We start from the raw sequence: 17766 nt of genomic DNA, 5'->3' as shown, positions 1-17766 counted from the left end.
CACAATATGTGTGAGGCATCAGCACAGGACGTACAGGGCTGTGCACTCGTACTGGCGCTACAGCACGTGGCACTGGCGCAGGATATATGGGACCGAGGAGGCGTACTGGAGGCCACGAGCATTGAGCCGGCACACCCCGTCCTGGCTGCATGCCCATCTTAGCACGACACGTGCGTGGTGCTAGCACCGGACGTACAGGACTGTGCCGGAACACTCGCGGCACAGTACGTGGCTCCGCATAACACGGAGCCTGCCCAGTCTCACGCTTCCTAGCCTGAGTATGGGGAGTTGGCTCTGCTCTAACTCTAGGCTCCGCCAACCACCCTTTTAGCCCCCCAAAAAAATGTTTTATTGGGGCTGTCTCTCGGGCTTCCTCCTCGGGCCGGTACCCTCTGCGTTGCCGCTGCTCCTCTCTGTAGCGCGCCTCCACAGTCTCCTCCCAAGGACGGCGATCCATTCCGGCCTGAATCTCTTCCCAAGTCCAGGATCCCTTCCCGTCCAGGATCTCCTCCCAAGTCCAGGCTGTCTGTTCCTGGACACGCTGCTTAGTCCTTTTTTGGTGGGATCTTCTGTCACGATCGTTACAGGAAGACTCGTGGAACCAAGGCGCAGCGTGATAAGCGTACATCTTTATTTAGTACACAACACACGAACAAAACAACAAAACGAAACGATACGTGAAGTCCTGAGGTTACACACACCAAACCTTTACGGATCAAGATCCCACAAACTAACTGGTGCCAACAGGCTGCCTAAGTATGGTCCCCAATCAGAGACAACGAGCTACAGCTGTCTCTGATTGGGAACCACCCTGGCCAACATAGATCAACACGATCTAGAACAAAAACATAGAAAACTAAACAATGAAAATCCACACCCTGGCTCAACATTTAAGAGTCCCCAGAGCCAGGGCGTGACATAATCTCAGGTCATTACCTGTATAAAAGACACCTGGGAACCAGAAATCTTTCTGATTGAGAGGGGTTCAAATACTTATTTCCTTCATTAAAATGCAAATCAATTTATAACATTTTTGACATGCGTTTTTCTGGATTTTTTTGTTGTTATTCTGTCTCTCACTGTTCAAATAAACCTACCATTAAAATTATAGACTGATCATTTCTTTGTCAGTGGGCAAACGTACAAAATCAGCAGGGGATCAGGATTTCCCTCAAGCCTGGCAAAAAAGAAAAAATACCCTCCACGTTTCATTAAATTCACTAAACCTATAAATAAAAAACCCATAACCACTTTCCGGTAATCTACTGATTTAAACAATTTATTCACTCTATGTGATTAAAATGACAAATAAATCCCCCTACTATCACAATGGTTTGTCCTCTTACCATCTGATACGAAATGTCGTTCCTTAATGGAAACCCTAAATTGGCTTTGTACAATATTATAACTCACGTCTTTAACCACATTACTTCTGGTCAGTTTATTCAGAAAACCCATATTAATTATGTCTCACCCATGACGTATGTCTACGTTTGGGTGAGCAAGTTAATATATAATTATTATTCCAATTATTATTTTATAAAATCTCTAGCCTCTCATTCAACACAAATCCCCTTCATCAAATATACTCCCAACAGAACTGACAAAAAACACACAGACTGTGATTTCCAGGACACTGCCCCTTTGTTCTGGCCTCCTATCTCCCCGAGAGTTGGCACTCCCTTCATGTCTCTCTTACTCCTCTTTTCTCTCCCGTTCTGCTCTTGGTAAACTGCATACCTTTTAACCTCAATCAGTGTTGCTGTGCCCCAGCCAATCAGGGTATTTTTTATTGTTTGAGAAATTTCAGGCCTCATTCTGCTTAAAAATGTTATTTTTAATTGTTGATGATACGGCCCATCTGCTACCTGTTTGCATTCATGGATTTTAGAAAAATCAGCATGTCTATGGTAGTAATCTCTGAGATTGTTACATAGTTGATTAAGTTTGTCTCGATACTCTCCGTCTACGGCCCACTGTAAAATTACTCTGTCCCCCCTTCCTGGGGTCCAGTCTCCCTTCACAGTTGCCCAATCCTTTCCTACCACTATCTGCAATCTCGATGGTTGTGGCCTGTTCTCTTACAGTATTTGCACGGCGCCTCACACTCTTTGGCAAAATGCCCTTCCTGGCTACAGTTAAAGCACTTATTCTGCTCATGCTGGATTGCATATCTTTTAACCTCAGCTAGTGGTGTCGTTCCCCACCCTATCAAAGTATTTTTAATGGTCCTGCTTATCTCTGGTCTCATTCCACTGAGGAACGCTATTTTTAATTGCTGATGGTAGGACGTATCATTCCCCTGTCTCTGGTCTGGCTCGGGTATGCCACTGTTTGCGTTGAACACATCCTTAAGCCTCTATAAGTATTGGCTAACAGTCTCACTATCCTCTTGTTTACACTCATGTACTAGAGAAGTCTGCATGACGATGGTAATGTTCCCTGAGGCAATTACACAATTCAGTTATTTTCCCAACATACTCTCCGTGATCGGCCCATGGCAAAAGTGCCCTCTGGGCATCCCCTGGAACCCACTGGCCTCTAACGGCAGCCCAATCCTTTTTTGGGGTGAGTCATTCCTTCTATCGCTCGGGCCACGTCCCTCTGTTTCCATGGCCTGTATACATCTAAGGTTGCTGGGGCCCCTTCATTCCCTGCCAATGGATTAGGTAAGGCTATCATTGGGTACTGGCCCCCTCCTACTCTCTCATCTCCTGACTCATACTGACTCCCTCCTGAGCTCAGCTCCTAACTGGACTTTTGTTGTGGGGTTCAAGTCTCCTCAGGGACCTGGGTCTTTCAGCATTCGGTCCCTTGACCCCCCCTATTGTACCCTAGTACTGTAGTTACTTTTTCAGCCTTCTCTTTCCGTCTCTCTCTCTCTCTCCTCTCTCTCTCTCTCTCTCTCTCTCTCTCTCTCTCTCTCTCTCTCTCTCTCTCTAATTTCTGCAATTCCAATTAGGTTTGCTGCTGTTGTTCCAAAAGTTTCTTAAGAACCTCAACTGTACCTTCTTCCTTTTCTTTATCCTCACCTACTCCCTGTCCTCCTTCAGCTTCCCCTTGGTTCTGGTAAGGGGGTGGAGGCTCCAAAGCAGCAGCCTGCTGTGGCACCCTTCCCCTCACCACCACTGCTTCATCATCTGGATTTTCCCTCCAGGCCTGATCTGCCAAGGAGGGGTATAATCTGGATCCAGACCGTTCTACAGGGGGAGCTGTGGGTTCTGTCTTAGACCTTCCTTTCCTACTTACTGCTTCTTTTTCTTTAACTTCCTTTTTCTGTCTCTCATCCTCCTCTCTCTTTCGAGACTCCGAGAGCCACACCCTGGCCGTATCTAGCCCTTCCACTCGCTCTCTCTCTGCTCAGCCTTTACACACCTCGTGCATCTGTTTTACCATGGATTCGAGTTTGTCTGCGTCCAGACGTCCCTCAAAACCATACCTCTCCCTCCACCTGGTCACATAATGGAGGTTCCTTCTATCCCTGGACTCCATAAATCTTGTAATAATTCACTCAATAATTATTCTCCTTTGGACTTATTATTAGGTGCGACTTTTGAGCAAATGTTATGATCAACTTTTGTAATTAACCATTTAAATTATTCAACCCGCAACCCAAAGTGTTTTAAGACCCCAGTTTCATGAAACGGATGGGACAACCATTCTTTCTCACGCGACCTATTTTAGTCCCTTCCTTGAAACAATTAATTATCGCAACTTTCAATGGATCATTAGGTCTCACATGCATACAACCTTATATGATTATTAGTTAACACTATTGGTAACCCGGAGTTTGTAAGGCTCCAGTTTTCACTGAAATGGCTAATCTACAGTTGTTTATGACTTTTGACTTGTTTAATGTATCTATCTCACACGATAATAGTAATTTCCCTCCTTGATATTAATTGACGGTCCTGGACCGTCTCATTATCACCTCTCCATACTGGAAGTTTCACCCCCGTTTTTTATTTATCTAGAATACTGCCGCATTGGGTTTTCTCTAGATAAACGTCTAAAAACGCTGAAGTTTACGTCCTTCCTGTGTACTCTTGACAATCCTAGATTGAACGCAACACAAGGTCAGTTTATTTTTGGTAATGGCCTCAACTACCTGGAGTCATGCTAGGACCCCATCCCATTTTTGATCTTACACACGCACACACACACACACACACATACACACATGTTCTTATCATAGCCTACTCCTTGCTCGGGCAGGCTGCATTTTTTCTCTATCGCTGTTCTCACAATATCATGCAAGCCTTTCACTCCCCTTCCCTGTGTGTTTTTGGAACCAGTCTCCTGTTATTGGTTTCAATCGTTTTGCACTTCTGCTTGCCTAATTATAAGACACAAATACTCTGTTGCTGGGCAAATATGCATCTTATATAAACACATTTGATTAACTCTCTAAGTTCTAGTCTACTAGTCATACATTATTAGTTTAACTGAGGGTGTGACAGTTTAGTAATCTCTTACTCACACATTTCTTTATCACTCTCTCTCTCTCTCTCTCTTTCTCTCTCTCTCTCTCTCTCTCTCTCTCTCTCTCTCTCTCTCTCTCTCTCTCTCTCTCTCTCTCTCTCTCTCTCTCTCTCTCTCTCTCTCTCTCTCCGTAGAATGACTACAGGAAGTTGTCCATGCAGTGTAAGGATTTTGTAGTGGGAGTTTTGGACCAGTGCAGAGACACAGAGGAAGTGGAGGCCATCTTGAATGGAGACGTGGACAATGCCCCGCCCAGTGACAACAACCGCCCCTGCCTCGAACGCGTCAAACTGGCCATCAAATATGACGTCAAGAAGGTGAGACACCCCAACCAGGACCGCAACCTGACCGCATTACTTGACACTGCTGTAAATGACCAAATATTTACAGTATGTTCATGTTTTTTATGGTTTAGTTTACATGGCATCATTTCTATCTGATAGCATTGTTTGTTCATGTAGCATTTGACCACATTTGTGTATTTGTTAACAGGTGTATTCGGAGTGGGAAATGTTGATTTATGTTCAAGCTAGAACATCTCACAGGGAAAACATTGGATCAGTGATGTAGTATTGTAGTAGTGATGCAGTACACACATGTCTGTCTGTGTGTGTGTGTGTGTGTGTGTGTGTGTGTGTGCGTGCGTGTGTCCCGAGGCCTGGTAGCATTTGTAAATATCAGACAAGCCTCTGTGTCAGAATGCTAATCCCTTTCATACCAGAGGTGTTTCAGCTAAATGTCAAACCAAGTCCTCTCTCCCTACATCACCCGGGACTCACAGAGACACACACACACACAGACACACAGGCACACACACTCATACACACACATTTCAACAAAAAAGGTAAATAAGTTTCTCTGACCTTATGGTCGAACATCCTGTATGGAAACATTGTGACACATAGTACCATAAGGCTCATATTACCTCAGATATCATCTAAGGCAGCGGTTCACAACTCCGGTCCTCGAGTACCCCCAACAACACACAAAAAACACCTGGTTCTCAAACCTCTCCTCATGGACCCCCAGCCGTTCCATGTATTTGATCTATTCCAGCGCTAACACACCTGATTCAACGTGTCAACTAATCATCAAGCCTTTGACTAGGTGAATCAGGTGAGCTATTTCAGGGCTACACCTAAATTGTGAAACGTCCATCCTGTGTGTAAGCTTACAGGGAAACAGTAAAGTCTAGTGCCTGGGGTGTTTTCCCAAAGCAGGGAGCGTGACCACAGCTGGGTGTGTTAATCAACCTGCCAGATGAGGGGGAGGACAGGTTGCCAGGACAACCAGGTGGCCTTGAATGCTATAGGCAGGCAGGCACCCACTCACGCACACGTGCACACACACTCACACACACACAAACACACACACAGCATGGGCACTCTCAGACAGACTTAGACATATTGACATACAAACTGGTGACAGGGTTCCCATGATGGGTCATTGAAGATGATTGCAATCACCAAGGGGATGGAGGAATGATGGACACTGTCTCATTTTTATTGTTCGTTTCTGGGTTGAAGTCATAGTGTGTGTGTGTATGTGTGTGTGTGCATGTGTGTGTGTGCTGTGGTTAGTCACAAATGATCCTTGAATGTCAGTAGATGGCCTCGGCTGATTGAGTGGTTAACCTGTTGAGGGAAACACACACACACACACACACACACACACACAGTGGAAATCTCTCGCTCTCTCTCAAGTCGCTCTGGATAAGAGCGTCTGCTAAATGACTAAAATGTAAATGTAAATTCAAAGGACTTTATTGGCATGGGAAAGATATGTTTACATTGCCAAAGCAAGTGAAATAGATAATAAACAAAAGTGAAATTAACAATAAAAACTGAACAGTAAACATTACACTCACAAAAGTTTCAAAGGAATAGAGACATTTCAAATGTCATATTATGGCTATATACAGTGTTGTAACGATGTGAAAATAGTTAAAGTACAAAAGGGAAAATAAATTAACATAAACATGGTTGCCCTTTTCTTATGGCAACAGGTCACAAATCTTGCTGCTGTGATCTCTCTCTCTCTCCCTCTCTCTCTGTGTGTAGTTTGTGGCGCACCCTAACTGCCAGCAGCAGCTGCTAACTATCTGGTATGAGAACCTGTCAGGTCTGAGGCAGCAGTCCATTGGGGTCAAGTGTTGGACCGTGGTAGGGGTCACCGTGGGACTGCCCTTCCTGGCTATCGCCTACTGGATCATGCCCTGCAGCAAGGTAATGCAAGTATGCACTGCAGGTACACACACACACACATGCGCGCCGCACGTACGTACACACACACACATGCACACACACACTAGAGATCCTCTAAGGGATCATAATGTGGTTAGGTTGTCCGCATTCTGAATTAATGCCTAAACTTAACCGTCGAAATTTGACGAAGGGGGATTAGATTAAGTGGGGAGGGAGGGGAATGGTGACAGAAATTGAAGGAGCGTGGAGAAGGATGGATACGAGGGAGAGAGAAGGAATGGACAGAGAGAGAGAGAGAGAGAGAGAGAGAGAGAGAGAGAGAGAGAGAGAGAGAGAGAGAGAGAGGGAGAGATGGGGAGACTGGGGTAGTCGGACAGAGAGACAGACAGACAGAGGGATGGAGGGAATGGGAGGGGCGGGGTGGGGGTCTCAGCTGATGATGTGTGTCATCATGGTGTGTGGGTTTAATAGGACAATAACAGGGGAAATACAGCAGGGTATCTCTCTCCCCACCTGAAACTACTGAGAAAAACAGTGGAAAAATCCCAAATGGCACCCTATTCACTAGAGTGCACTACATTTCACCAGAGCCATGTGAGCCCTGGTCAGAAGTAGTGAACTACATTATATAGGGAATAGGGTGCATTTTGGGACGTAGCCAGTCCCTGTCCAAAAAATCAGATAGGAAAAACACACACACCTGTTTGATTAGGTTTAGATGGCGGTGTGTGTGTTGTGAACAACACCCTTGATCTATCAGTTGGTTGATATCGGACTGATTTTAATGACCAGTATTGGCTAATGGCCTTTAATAAAAACAGAGGGACACATATAAGCAGACACACACACACACACACACACACACACACACACACACACACACACAGCACAATGGATGTGATTGCTGTGTGTTGTTAAATGAACAACCTGGCCAATACTGTTTCACCCCCCTCCTTCTCAGCCTTCCTGCATATTGTTGCTGGTATTTGTGTCAATGGGTGTACTTATGTGAATGTTCACATTCACAAATACATGTGTTTTGAGTGCATACTGAATGTACATTTTCAGTGTGTCGATCTGCCTGTGTTTGTTAAGGCGTGTCTCCTCCCTATCTCTCCCATCCTGTTGAGACATAGCTGGATTCTCCAGGGTTAGTATTGAATAGTGGAACACACAACAAGGCACTGTGAAATTCACATCTCTCTCTCTTATTTCTCTCTGTCTTATTTACTGAGTCTCTCCTCACTGCTTCTGATGTAGGGGAGATAAATAATAAGGGTGAAACTGACACTGAATGATCTTCACACACAGTAACACACTTTAATGTCTGGACATGGGGCCCTGAAGTGTCAATAAAACATTTTTTATGTTGTCTACACTCCAATGGCAAAAATGTTCAGATTCAAAGTCTGACTGAACTGATCCCTGGAAGAACCTGGTTAGTTTTTTTGCCTCAGGTTCCAGATCATAGTTTAGACCAGTTCCGTGTTTCCCAGTTCCGTCTAGTTTATTCCTCCTCCTGACAGTGATACTGTTTACTTTAACTGACTTTATAGGGGAAATGTATTTGCAATATCATGTAAACATTTAACATGGTACTACATTTACATTTGAGTCATTTAGCATATGCTCTTATCCAGAGCAATCATCTTAAGTTAGCTAGGTAAGACAACCACAGATCACATTCATAATAAGTCAAACCTTTTTCCTCAGTAAAACAGCTATCACCTAAGGCGCAAGTAACCAGTATGGTGTTTTTTGTCTTTGTCCAGCTGGGTCAGATCCTGAGAAGTCCCTTCATGAAGTTTGTGGCCCACGCCGTTTCCTTCACCATCTTCCTGGGCCTGCTGGTCATCAACGCCTCTGACCGCTTCGAGGGGGTCAAGAATCTGCCCAACGAGACCATCACTGACCACCCTCGCCAGGTGTTCCGGGTCAAGACGACTCAGTTCTCCTGGACCGAGATGCTCATCATGAAATGGGTGCTGGGTGAGCAGAAGAGAGGGAGAAGGGGAGGGAGGGAGGGAGGGAGGGAGAGGGGAGGAATAGAAAGACAGATGAATGGAGAGAGAGGGGGAGGGAGAGAGGGAGAGAGGGAGAAAGAGGGAGAAATAAGGACAGGGGGGCATAAGATCAACCACTAAAAAAACATCAGCTGGTTTCTCCGTCTCCTCACACTTTCTCTCTCTCACTTCTTAACATAGCAATATCATTTGTTTGTGTGTTTCCAGCAGGGATGGGGAGTAACTGATTGCCTGTAATCAGTTACTGATGACAAAAAAACTGTAACTGTAATCAGTTACGTTACCAGCAAAAACATCGCAATCAGATTACAGATACTTTTGAAAAACTAGATGATTACTTCCTGAATTACTTTTAAATCCAGAAAGGATGTTTGCGAAAAAAATACATTATGACACCTTTCTGTTTTCTCAATGACATTCAACCTAGAATTCAAAATATTGTTCCTCCTGAGTGAGTCTGACCAGAAGTCAGAGCCCACTATGATGACACACCAAATGCAGTATATGGATAATTTTTATCTTCTTCTAATGCCTCTTAAGGGGAAAGTAATCCAAAAGTAAGTAATCAGATTATATTACTGAGTTTGGGTCAACCAAAAGTTACATTACTGATAACAATTTTGGACAGGTAACTATACTGAACAAAATATAAACGCAACATGTAACAATTTCTAAGATTTTAGTGAGTTACAGTTAATGGAAGGAGATCAGTCAATTGAAATCAATTAATTAGGCCCTAATCTATGGATTTCACATGACTGGGCAGGGGCACAGCCATGGGTGGGCCTGGGAGGGCATAGGCCCACCCACTTGGGAGCCAGGTCCACCCACTGGGGAGCCAGGCCCAGCCAATCAAAATTAGTTTTTCCACACAAAAAGGCTTTATTGTAGACAGAAATACTCCTCAGCACCCCGCCTCCCCCTCCTCAGACGATCCCACAGGTTAAGAAGCCGGATGTGGAGATCCTCGGCTGGCGTGGTTACACGTGATCTGCGGTTGTGAGGCCGGTTGGATGTACTGCCAAATTCTCTAAAATGACGTTGGAGGCGAAGTTGGAGAAATTAACATTAAACTCTCTGGTGGACATTCCTGCAGTCAGCATGCCAATTGCATGCTGCCTCAAAACTTGAGACATCTGTGGAATTGTGTGAAAAAACTGCACATTTTAGAGTGACCTTTTATTTCCCCCACACAAGGTGCACCTGTGTAATGATCAGGCTGTTTAATCAGCTTCTTGATATGCCACACCTGTCAGGTGGATGGATTATCTTGGCAAAGGAGAAATGCTTGCTAACAGGGATGTAAACAAATTTGAGCACAAAATTTGAGAGAAATAAGCTTTTTGTGCGTATGGAACATTTCTGGGATATTTTATTTCAGCACATGAAAAATGGGACCAACAGTTTACATGTTGCTTTTATATTTTTGTTCAGTAGTAACTGTAACAGATTACATTTAGAAAGTAACCTACCCAACCCTGGTTTCTAGTAATGGCAGCACTCTCTTCCCACCAAGAGTAGTTCTGTCCTTGAGCTGTTCTTGCTTATTAATGTTCTGTATTATGTAATGTTTTTATGTGGATCCCAGGAAGAGTAGCTGCTGCTTTGCAACAGCTAATGGGTATCCAAATACAATAACTTGATAACAAAAGCAATTTCAGCCAGAGTGTGTGTGAGCTGTTTAGTGTGTGTGTGAGTGTGAGTGTGTGAGGTGTGTATGGGGCCATCTGAGGGAGAGAGGGGTCATTTTAATTATGTGTGCATTCTTTGTGGCACAGCGATGATAATGATTAGAGAAGCTTTTCAATAATTTTCTCCCTGTTTTGGCTGCAGAGATACACAGATGTGTCTGTGTTGGTGTGATACCGTAGTGGTGTTTATGTATTTGTTGGGCTCTGAATGTAGTTTTAATACGACTGTGCAATGTAGTTTCAATACGACTGTGTACCTACCAGATATTATCTCAGGGAAGTATGTGTTATTTTAATGTGTGCTCTCTCTCTCTCTCTCTCTCTCTATCTCTCTCTCTCTCTCTCTCTCTCTCTCAGGTATGATCTGGTCGGAGGTCAAGGAGATCTGGGTGGACGGTCCTAGAGAGTACATGATGCACCTGTGGAACGTGTTAGACTTCGGCATGTTGTCTATCTTTGTGGCTTCGTTCACCGCTCGGTTCATGGCGTTCCTCAAGGCCTCCAAGGCCCAGCTGTACGTAGACCAGTTTGTCACCAACGAAGACATCTGCAACGCATCACTACCTACAGAGGTAGCCTACTACACCTATGGTGCGTGGACATATACAGTTGGCATTCTCATTTTCTACCCTTCTACGAGGGTCTACATCAGGGTTCTTCAATTCCGGTCCTGGAGGGCCGAAACACCTCTGTTTTTCATCCTCTCCTTCTAATCAGGGGCTAATTCAGTCCTGGGACACCAGGTGAGTGCAATTAACTACCAGGTAGAAATAAAAAACAGAAGTGTTTCGGCCCTCCAGGACCGGAATTGAAGAACCCTGGTCTACATTAACCACTGTGGACCAGTGCCCTACTCTTCCCAGTGCACTGCTCGCGCTCCCTAATCACTGCTGTCATCTTGTGGTGTAAGGCTGTTATGACATGGCTGTTTACAGTAAGCTAAAGTCTGCATACGCATGCACATGATGGCCTCCCCACTGTTTACACATCAGTACTTTGAAACAGCCAACACACACAATGAAGCATTCGGTCACACACCCCAAAGCTGTGGTAATTGTCTGTGCGTGTCTGTGTGTTCCTCTCTGCTCCTCTCTTTTCCATGCTGTCCAGGGGTGTTCTGCTGTTCCCCTGGGGGGTTTTGGTTCTTTGAAGTAAGGAAGCCGTTTTTCCAAAGAAAGTGTTATAAAAAAATAAAAAATAAAAAGGGGGTAGATCAACTTTAATATTGAAGATAGATTGTGGCTTCCATCAATGTAATTGTCTGCATCATTTCCAATCTCCCATAGATATATATTTTTGGTAATATATACAGTATATATAAAATATATTTTCCTTTATTGTTTTCCCCTAACCCTACCACCCCTCCCCTAATTTGAGTAAACTAATGGACAACAACACTTAGGCTTCTACTTCCAGCTTGTACATAATATATACATTTTACAGACACAGTATATTTTGCAATAGTTATCTTTTGTTTGTTTTTAGTCCCATCCTTCAGCTACCCTCGACTCCTCCCATCTATCTCTGAACACCATCCAGTTTTGATTACTAAGTGTTACACCTGGCCTTTGTATTGCACTATGCTGACACTCCAAGTTGTCCAATATTTCTTCGTAGTCCAAAACATATTGCTATCAGGTTGTAAATCACAGCTGGCCTGATACATTGTTTGCTGCCTCGATTCGGAATGCACTGTTTTAGTTTCAATGGCTCAATATTTTGGACAAAAACGGCCGAATGTAACTAAGGCTGGGAATGTCAATACAATCCAACTAGCAAGGGCAATGATCACAAGTCAGTCATAACGTGGCTAATAGGCTAGCTTATATATTTATGTAGCAAACTAAAAACATGGAGCCTAACGTTAGCTAGCTAGCTGCTAGGAGGATGTCATGTAATTGGAGGAGTGGGTGAGTGACTGACTGTTTTTCCCTTCATTTTTCGGTGGCTACACAGCTAGAGATGCAGGTGTCGTTTGGTTAGCTAGAAAGAAATGTGAATTGCTTTGCTAACCAGCTTTGCTAGGGCAAGTAAAATGGTCAGAGTGAGGTGTTCTCTTTATCCAGTTAGCTTGGGTGTTTGGTTGGGACAAGCGTGCATTGGCCGTAAAGCAGCAGAAGGACGAGCAGGCGACTTACTATTCCCCATCGTTTATCAGTGCAATTTTTGATGACCAACTAGCTGAAAAAGTTTGAGAGGGTTTATTTAATGATCCTTCATTAGATTTTAGCTCATCTTGGTCTGGCTAGCATTAGTTGTTGATCTTGTTGTTGTTGATGTGCATATAGGGAAAGATAGCCTACCTTTTTATGGTTGTTTGATCAATAGGACTGTAAAGTTCCCAAATGTAAGAGAACACCCGTGGTATTTAAATATTTTCAGAAATCCACTCAGGTGTATTTTGTGGCTTTTGCCGAATGCATTCTATTGATCTAAAGTTGCACTGTTGTAACTACCTGTAAACACACAGTTCAGTTCAAAGTGAATGATGGCAGGCCCGTGTGGCAAATGGCTTGTTTGCATAAAGGCCTATTGTAGTTCTGATTGGCTATGGCGCACCTGTCTGAGTCTGGTCCTGGACAGATGTTTTTATTAGGTTTTATTTACTGCAGTGTCTATTAATTGTCCAAACGCACGGCCGCTTTCCCTCTCTATATTGCTATAGAATTTTCACAAATGCCTTACTCTATGTCATTCTCAAACATTCTAAGAATTTATAAAAAAGTGAACATGACCATATCTAAGTGCTCACTTGTCAGAATATGTAAAAAGTGTAATATTCTTCCTGGGGGTGTATATGAACAGATTTCATGTTGCTAAAATGCTGTCAGTCCCTCTTTAAGGTTAGGCATTAACTCAGAATGGTTAAGGTAAGAGTTAAAGTTTGGGATAGGCTTAAAACAAACATCTCAAAAACAACATTCTATCGCTGGATTTGAACTTGCAACCTTTGGAATCAGATGCTTACAATCATCTGCCATCTCTGCCCCCACAACATCCTGGCAAAACCGAAGCCTACTTGAAGGTAACAGCGCTCACTGTTGCCCCTTGTATCTGGTGACCTGTCTGCTTTCTTTTTTGGCTACTTCTCTCTCTTCCACACACTCTTCTATTTTTCATATTCTCTCCCTACGGTTTGTCTCTGTGTTCCTATCCCTATGTTTCTCATACATATCCTGCTCTACGTCTTCCTCTCTCACTCTCTTTTTCTAACTGTCCCACCCCTTTCTCTCTCTCTTTTCCAACTCCCTCCCTCTCTACATATCGTTTTCCATCCCTGTCTTCCCTTTCCCCCTCCCTCCTCTCTCTCTCCTTCACCTACAATCCAGTTATTTCAATGACATTCAATTCCAACTCTCTCTCCCCCCACCCCTCCCCCTCTCAGCCAGGAATAAGTGGCATCCATCTGACCCCCAGATCATCTCAGAGGGTCTGTATGCCATCGCTGTGGTGCTGAGTTTCTCCCGCATCGCCTACATCCTACCAGCCAACGAGAGCTTCGGCCCCCTCCAGATCTCCCTGGGCCGGACGGTGAAGGACATCTTCAAGTTCATGGTCATCTTCATCATGGTATTTGTGGCCTTCATGATCGGCATGTTCAACCTCTACTCCTACTACCTAGGAGCCAAGTACAACCCTGCCTTCACCACGTGAGTGAGAAAATACAATACACATACTGTACACACACACGTGCGCATACACGCACGCGCGCACACTGACACGTACACAAATGGAAGATTAGTGAGATGAGTGAAACACATCATTTGTTTTTTTGTCAAGTGATTTAGGAAAGATACTGGTGGAATCCCACAAGGTCAGCTTTCTTTCAAAGCTCTCTTCTGATAGGACAGGTGAAAGTAGTGTCTGGCTACATCTCTGTCCAGTTAATCAGTGGAAATCCACCATGATGTTTTCTGGAATCTGTTGTTCCTTTCACATCCATGATGACAGACACATGTGGGATTCAGTCAATGTCCGCCTGTTGATTTTAGCAACGTCGCAAAGTGATGTCATCAATCTTTATCCTGTGGCTGGCTCGTTTAGGAACCGTTTGTCAACATTTATCTTAGAGAGAGAAGACACAGTCATTCAGACCTCTTCCCTCCTCTCCTCTCAGAATGTCAATTTAGTACTTTAGACCAGAGACACATGATCATTTTATCATTCTATCACTCTTTCAAATGACACAGACTGAAACTTTCCACTCAATCATCTCAGTCACTTGGCTAATGGATTTTGGATCCAGCCTGTCCGTCAGTCTGTCGGTCAGTCAGTCTGGCCATCTGTCAGTCAGTCAGTCAGTTTTTAGTTGTGAGAACTCCTCTGTTCCATCTGTGTGTAGTGAGGTAGAACCACAGAGAGCCGTGGAGTCTGGAATGGGTTCTGCTTGGCTGATCACATAGAACCACCAGTCTGCTGAGGCGGTACCGGTACAAACGTCGGACTCATTACTTTTACTCCCCACAGAGGATATTCAGTTTTAGGGCTCTGTCTTGGACTCTAAGGTCTGAATAGTACTCTCAAGGGCTGCGTTCACAGAGCACACTGAACTTTTTTTCCACTAATTGGTCTTTTGACCAATCACATCAGATCTTTTCACAGTGGTCAAAATACCAATCTAAACGCAGCCTGTGTTGCCTTGAAACACAGTTGGGATTTGTTTCTGATGTCAGTTTTGAGGATTCCAGCTGATATATCATTCCACTTGAATTTATAGTAGCCTATCAACCAGTGAGCTGTTTTGAATGAATTCTACTGTCGACAAGTTCTTACTAGCTCCACAAGGGGTCATTATGACTCCAATTCTGACTCCATTAGTAAAAGACAATAACAGAAGGTGGTGACCGCACATACTTCATTTCAATAATTTCTGTGCTTCTGTAGGAGTAACATTTTCAAGGTGGAATATACATTCATAATTTATCTGGTAAAGAAAAGGAGTAGGTTGGACTGTATCTTAGGCTAGGTTGAGGAGTGAAATTGCAACTATGGTGTATCGGTCAGGATATAGGAATGTTGCTTGAGGACAAGGTTTCCAGTTCAGGGTATTCATTTATTAACTAACTAATAAAGGCCCAGCACAAGGACACAGGAGAGCACATGGGGAGTAGGATGGAGATATAGAATGGCTTGCCAGCCTGGTAGCTAAGGTTGTCTGAAAGGATGTTGTGGTTCTGGAGGATACAAAAGTGAAGCTCAGTTGGTAGAGCATGGCGTTTGCAACGCCAGGGTTGTGGGTTGGATTCCCACGGGGGGCCAGTATGAAAAATGTATGCACTCACTAACTGTAAGTCGCTCTGGATAAGAGCGTCTGCTAAAAAATGACAAAAAATAAAATAAATACATTACCATACATACAAAGTGCCATAACTAATAGGAGAATGTAAAAAGGTATAACACACAGGCTAACAGGAACAAAGGACATCACTGGTAACTAAAGAATTCCCCAAACCATCACACTACCACCACCATGCTTGACCGTTGGTATGAGGTTCTTACTGTGGAATGCAGTGTTTGGTTTTCGCCAGACATAATGGGACCCATCTCATCGAAAAAGTTTATTCAAGTTTGCCAAAAAGCTCCTGGAAGCACCTGGATGATCATCAAGACTCTTGGAAGAATGTTCTATGGACAGATGAGTCAAAAGTATAACTTCTTGGATGACATGGGTCCCATTATGCCCGGTGAAAACCAAACACTGCATTCCACAGTAAGAACCTTATACCAACAGTTAAGCATGGTGGTGGTGTAGTGAAGGTTTGGGGATGCTTTGCTGCCTCAGGAACTGGACGACTTGCCTTAATAGAAGGAACCATCAATTCTGCTCTGTATCAGACAATTCTACAGGAGAATGTCAGGCCATCCGTGTGTGAGCTGAAGCTGAAGCGCAGCTGGGTCATGCAGCAAGACAAAGATCCAAAACACAGAATCAAGTCTACATGAAAATGGCTAAAAAGCAACACATTTGAAGTTTTGGAATGGCCTAGTCAAAGTCCAGACCTATTCCCAATTGAGATGTTGTGGCAGGACTTGAAACAAGCAGTTCATGCTTGAAAACCCACAAATGTGGCTGAGTGGAAGAGTGGGCCAAAATTCTTCCACAGCGACGTGAGAGACTGATCCATAACTACAGGAAGTGTTTGGTTGCAGTCATTGCAGCTAAAGGTGGCACAACCAGTTAATAATATGCCATTTAGCAGACGCTTTTATCCAAAGCGACTTACAGTCATGCGTGCATACATTTTTGTGTATGGGTGGTCCCGGGGATCGAACCCACTACCTTGGCGTTACAAGCACCGTGCTCTACCAGGTGAGCTACAGAGGACCACAAGTTACAGTTGATGAGTGTAAGGGGGCAATTACTTTTTCACACAGGGGCATTGGGTGTTGCATAACTTTGTTTATTAAACTTTGTTTAATAAAGAAAATAAGTATGTAATTGTTGTGTTATTTGTTCAATATGGTTCCCTTTATCTAATATCAGGTTTTGGTTGAAGATCTGATAACATTCAGTGTCAAAAATATTTAAAAGTAGAGAAGATTAGAAAGGGGGCAAATACTTTTTCACAGCACTGTATATATATATATATATATATACAGTGCATTCGGAAAGTATTCAGACCCCTTGACTTTTTTCACATTTTGTTACATTACAGCTTTATTCTAAAATTGATTTTCTTTTTAAATCTCTCATCAATCTACACACAATAGAATGACAAAGTGAAAACACGTTTTTAGAATTGTTTGCAAATGTATTAAAAATAAAAAAACTGAAATATCACATTTATTTAAGTATTCAGACCCTTTACTCAGTACTTTTTTTGAAGCATCTTTGGCAGTGATTACAGCCTCAAGTTTTCTTGGGTATGAGTCTACAAGCTTGGCACACCTGTATTTGGGGTAAGTAGCATTCTCCTGGCATTCGCCAAACCCAGATTCGTCCGTCGGACTGTCAGATTGTGAAGCGTGATTCATCACTCCAGAGAACACGTTTCCACTGCACCAGAGTCAAATGGCGGCAAGCTTTACATAACTCCAGCATTGCGCATGGTGATCTTAGGCTTGTGTGCGGCTGCCGGCCATGGAAACCCATTTCATGAAGGTCCCGACGAACAGTTCTTGTGCTGACGTTGCTTCCAGAGGCAGTTTGGAACTCGGTAGTGAATGTTGCAACCGAGGACAGATGATTTTTAAGTGCTACGTGCTTCAGCACTCGGCAGACCCATTCTGTGAGCTTGTTTGGCCTACCACTTCGCGGCTGAGCCGTTGTTGTGCCTAGACGTTTCCACTTCACAATAACAGCACTTACAGTTTACCGGGGCAGAAATTTGACAAACTGACTTTTTGGAAAGGTGGCATCTTAAA

At 43.7% G+C, this 17766-nt stretch overlaps 1 protein-coding gene across 1 annotated transcript in view; it reads left to right on the top strand.

Moving 5' to 3' along the window:
• LOC121546746 (short transient receptor potential channel 7) overlaps window positions 1–17766 on the top strand; it is a 46859-nt gene that overhangs the window by 16264 nt on the left and 12829 nt on the right. Inside the window, exons 2-6 of the mRNA XM_041857988.1 lie at window positions 4617–4799; window positions 6543–6707; window positions 8459–8675; window positions 10759–10992; window positions 13787–14051. Coding sequence (XP_041713922.1) covers window positions 4617–4799; window positions 6543–6707; window positions 8459–8675; window positions 10759–10992; window positions 13787–14051 — 1064 coding nt within the window. The remainder of the gene's footprint in view (window positions 1–4616; window positions 4800–6542; window positions 6708–8458; window positions 8676–10758; window positions 10993–13786; window positions 14052–17766) is intronic.

Source organism: Coregonus clupeaformis, chromosome 3, assembly GCF_020615455.1.
Source record: "Coregonus clupeaformis isolate EN_2021a chromosome 3, ASM2061545v1, whole genome shotgun sequence".
Classification (NCBI taxonomy): domain Eukaryota; kingdom Metazoa; phylum Chordata; class Actinopteri; order Salmoniformes; family Salmonidae; genus Coregonus; species Coregonus clupeaformis.
Note: the sequence above shows the minus strand (reverse complement) of the source record. Positions and strands in the feature narration are given on the sequence as shown.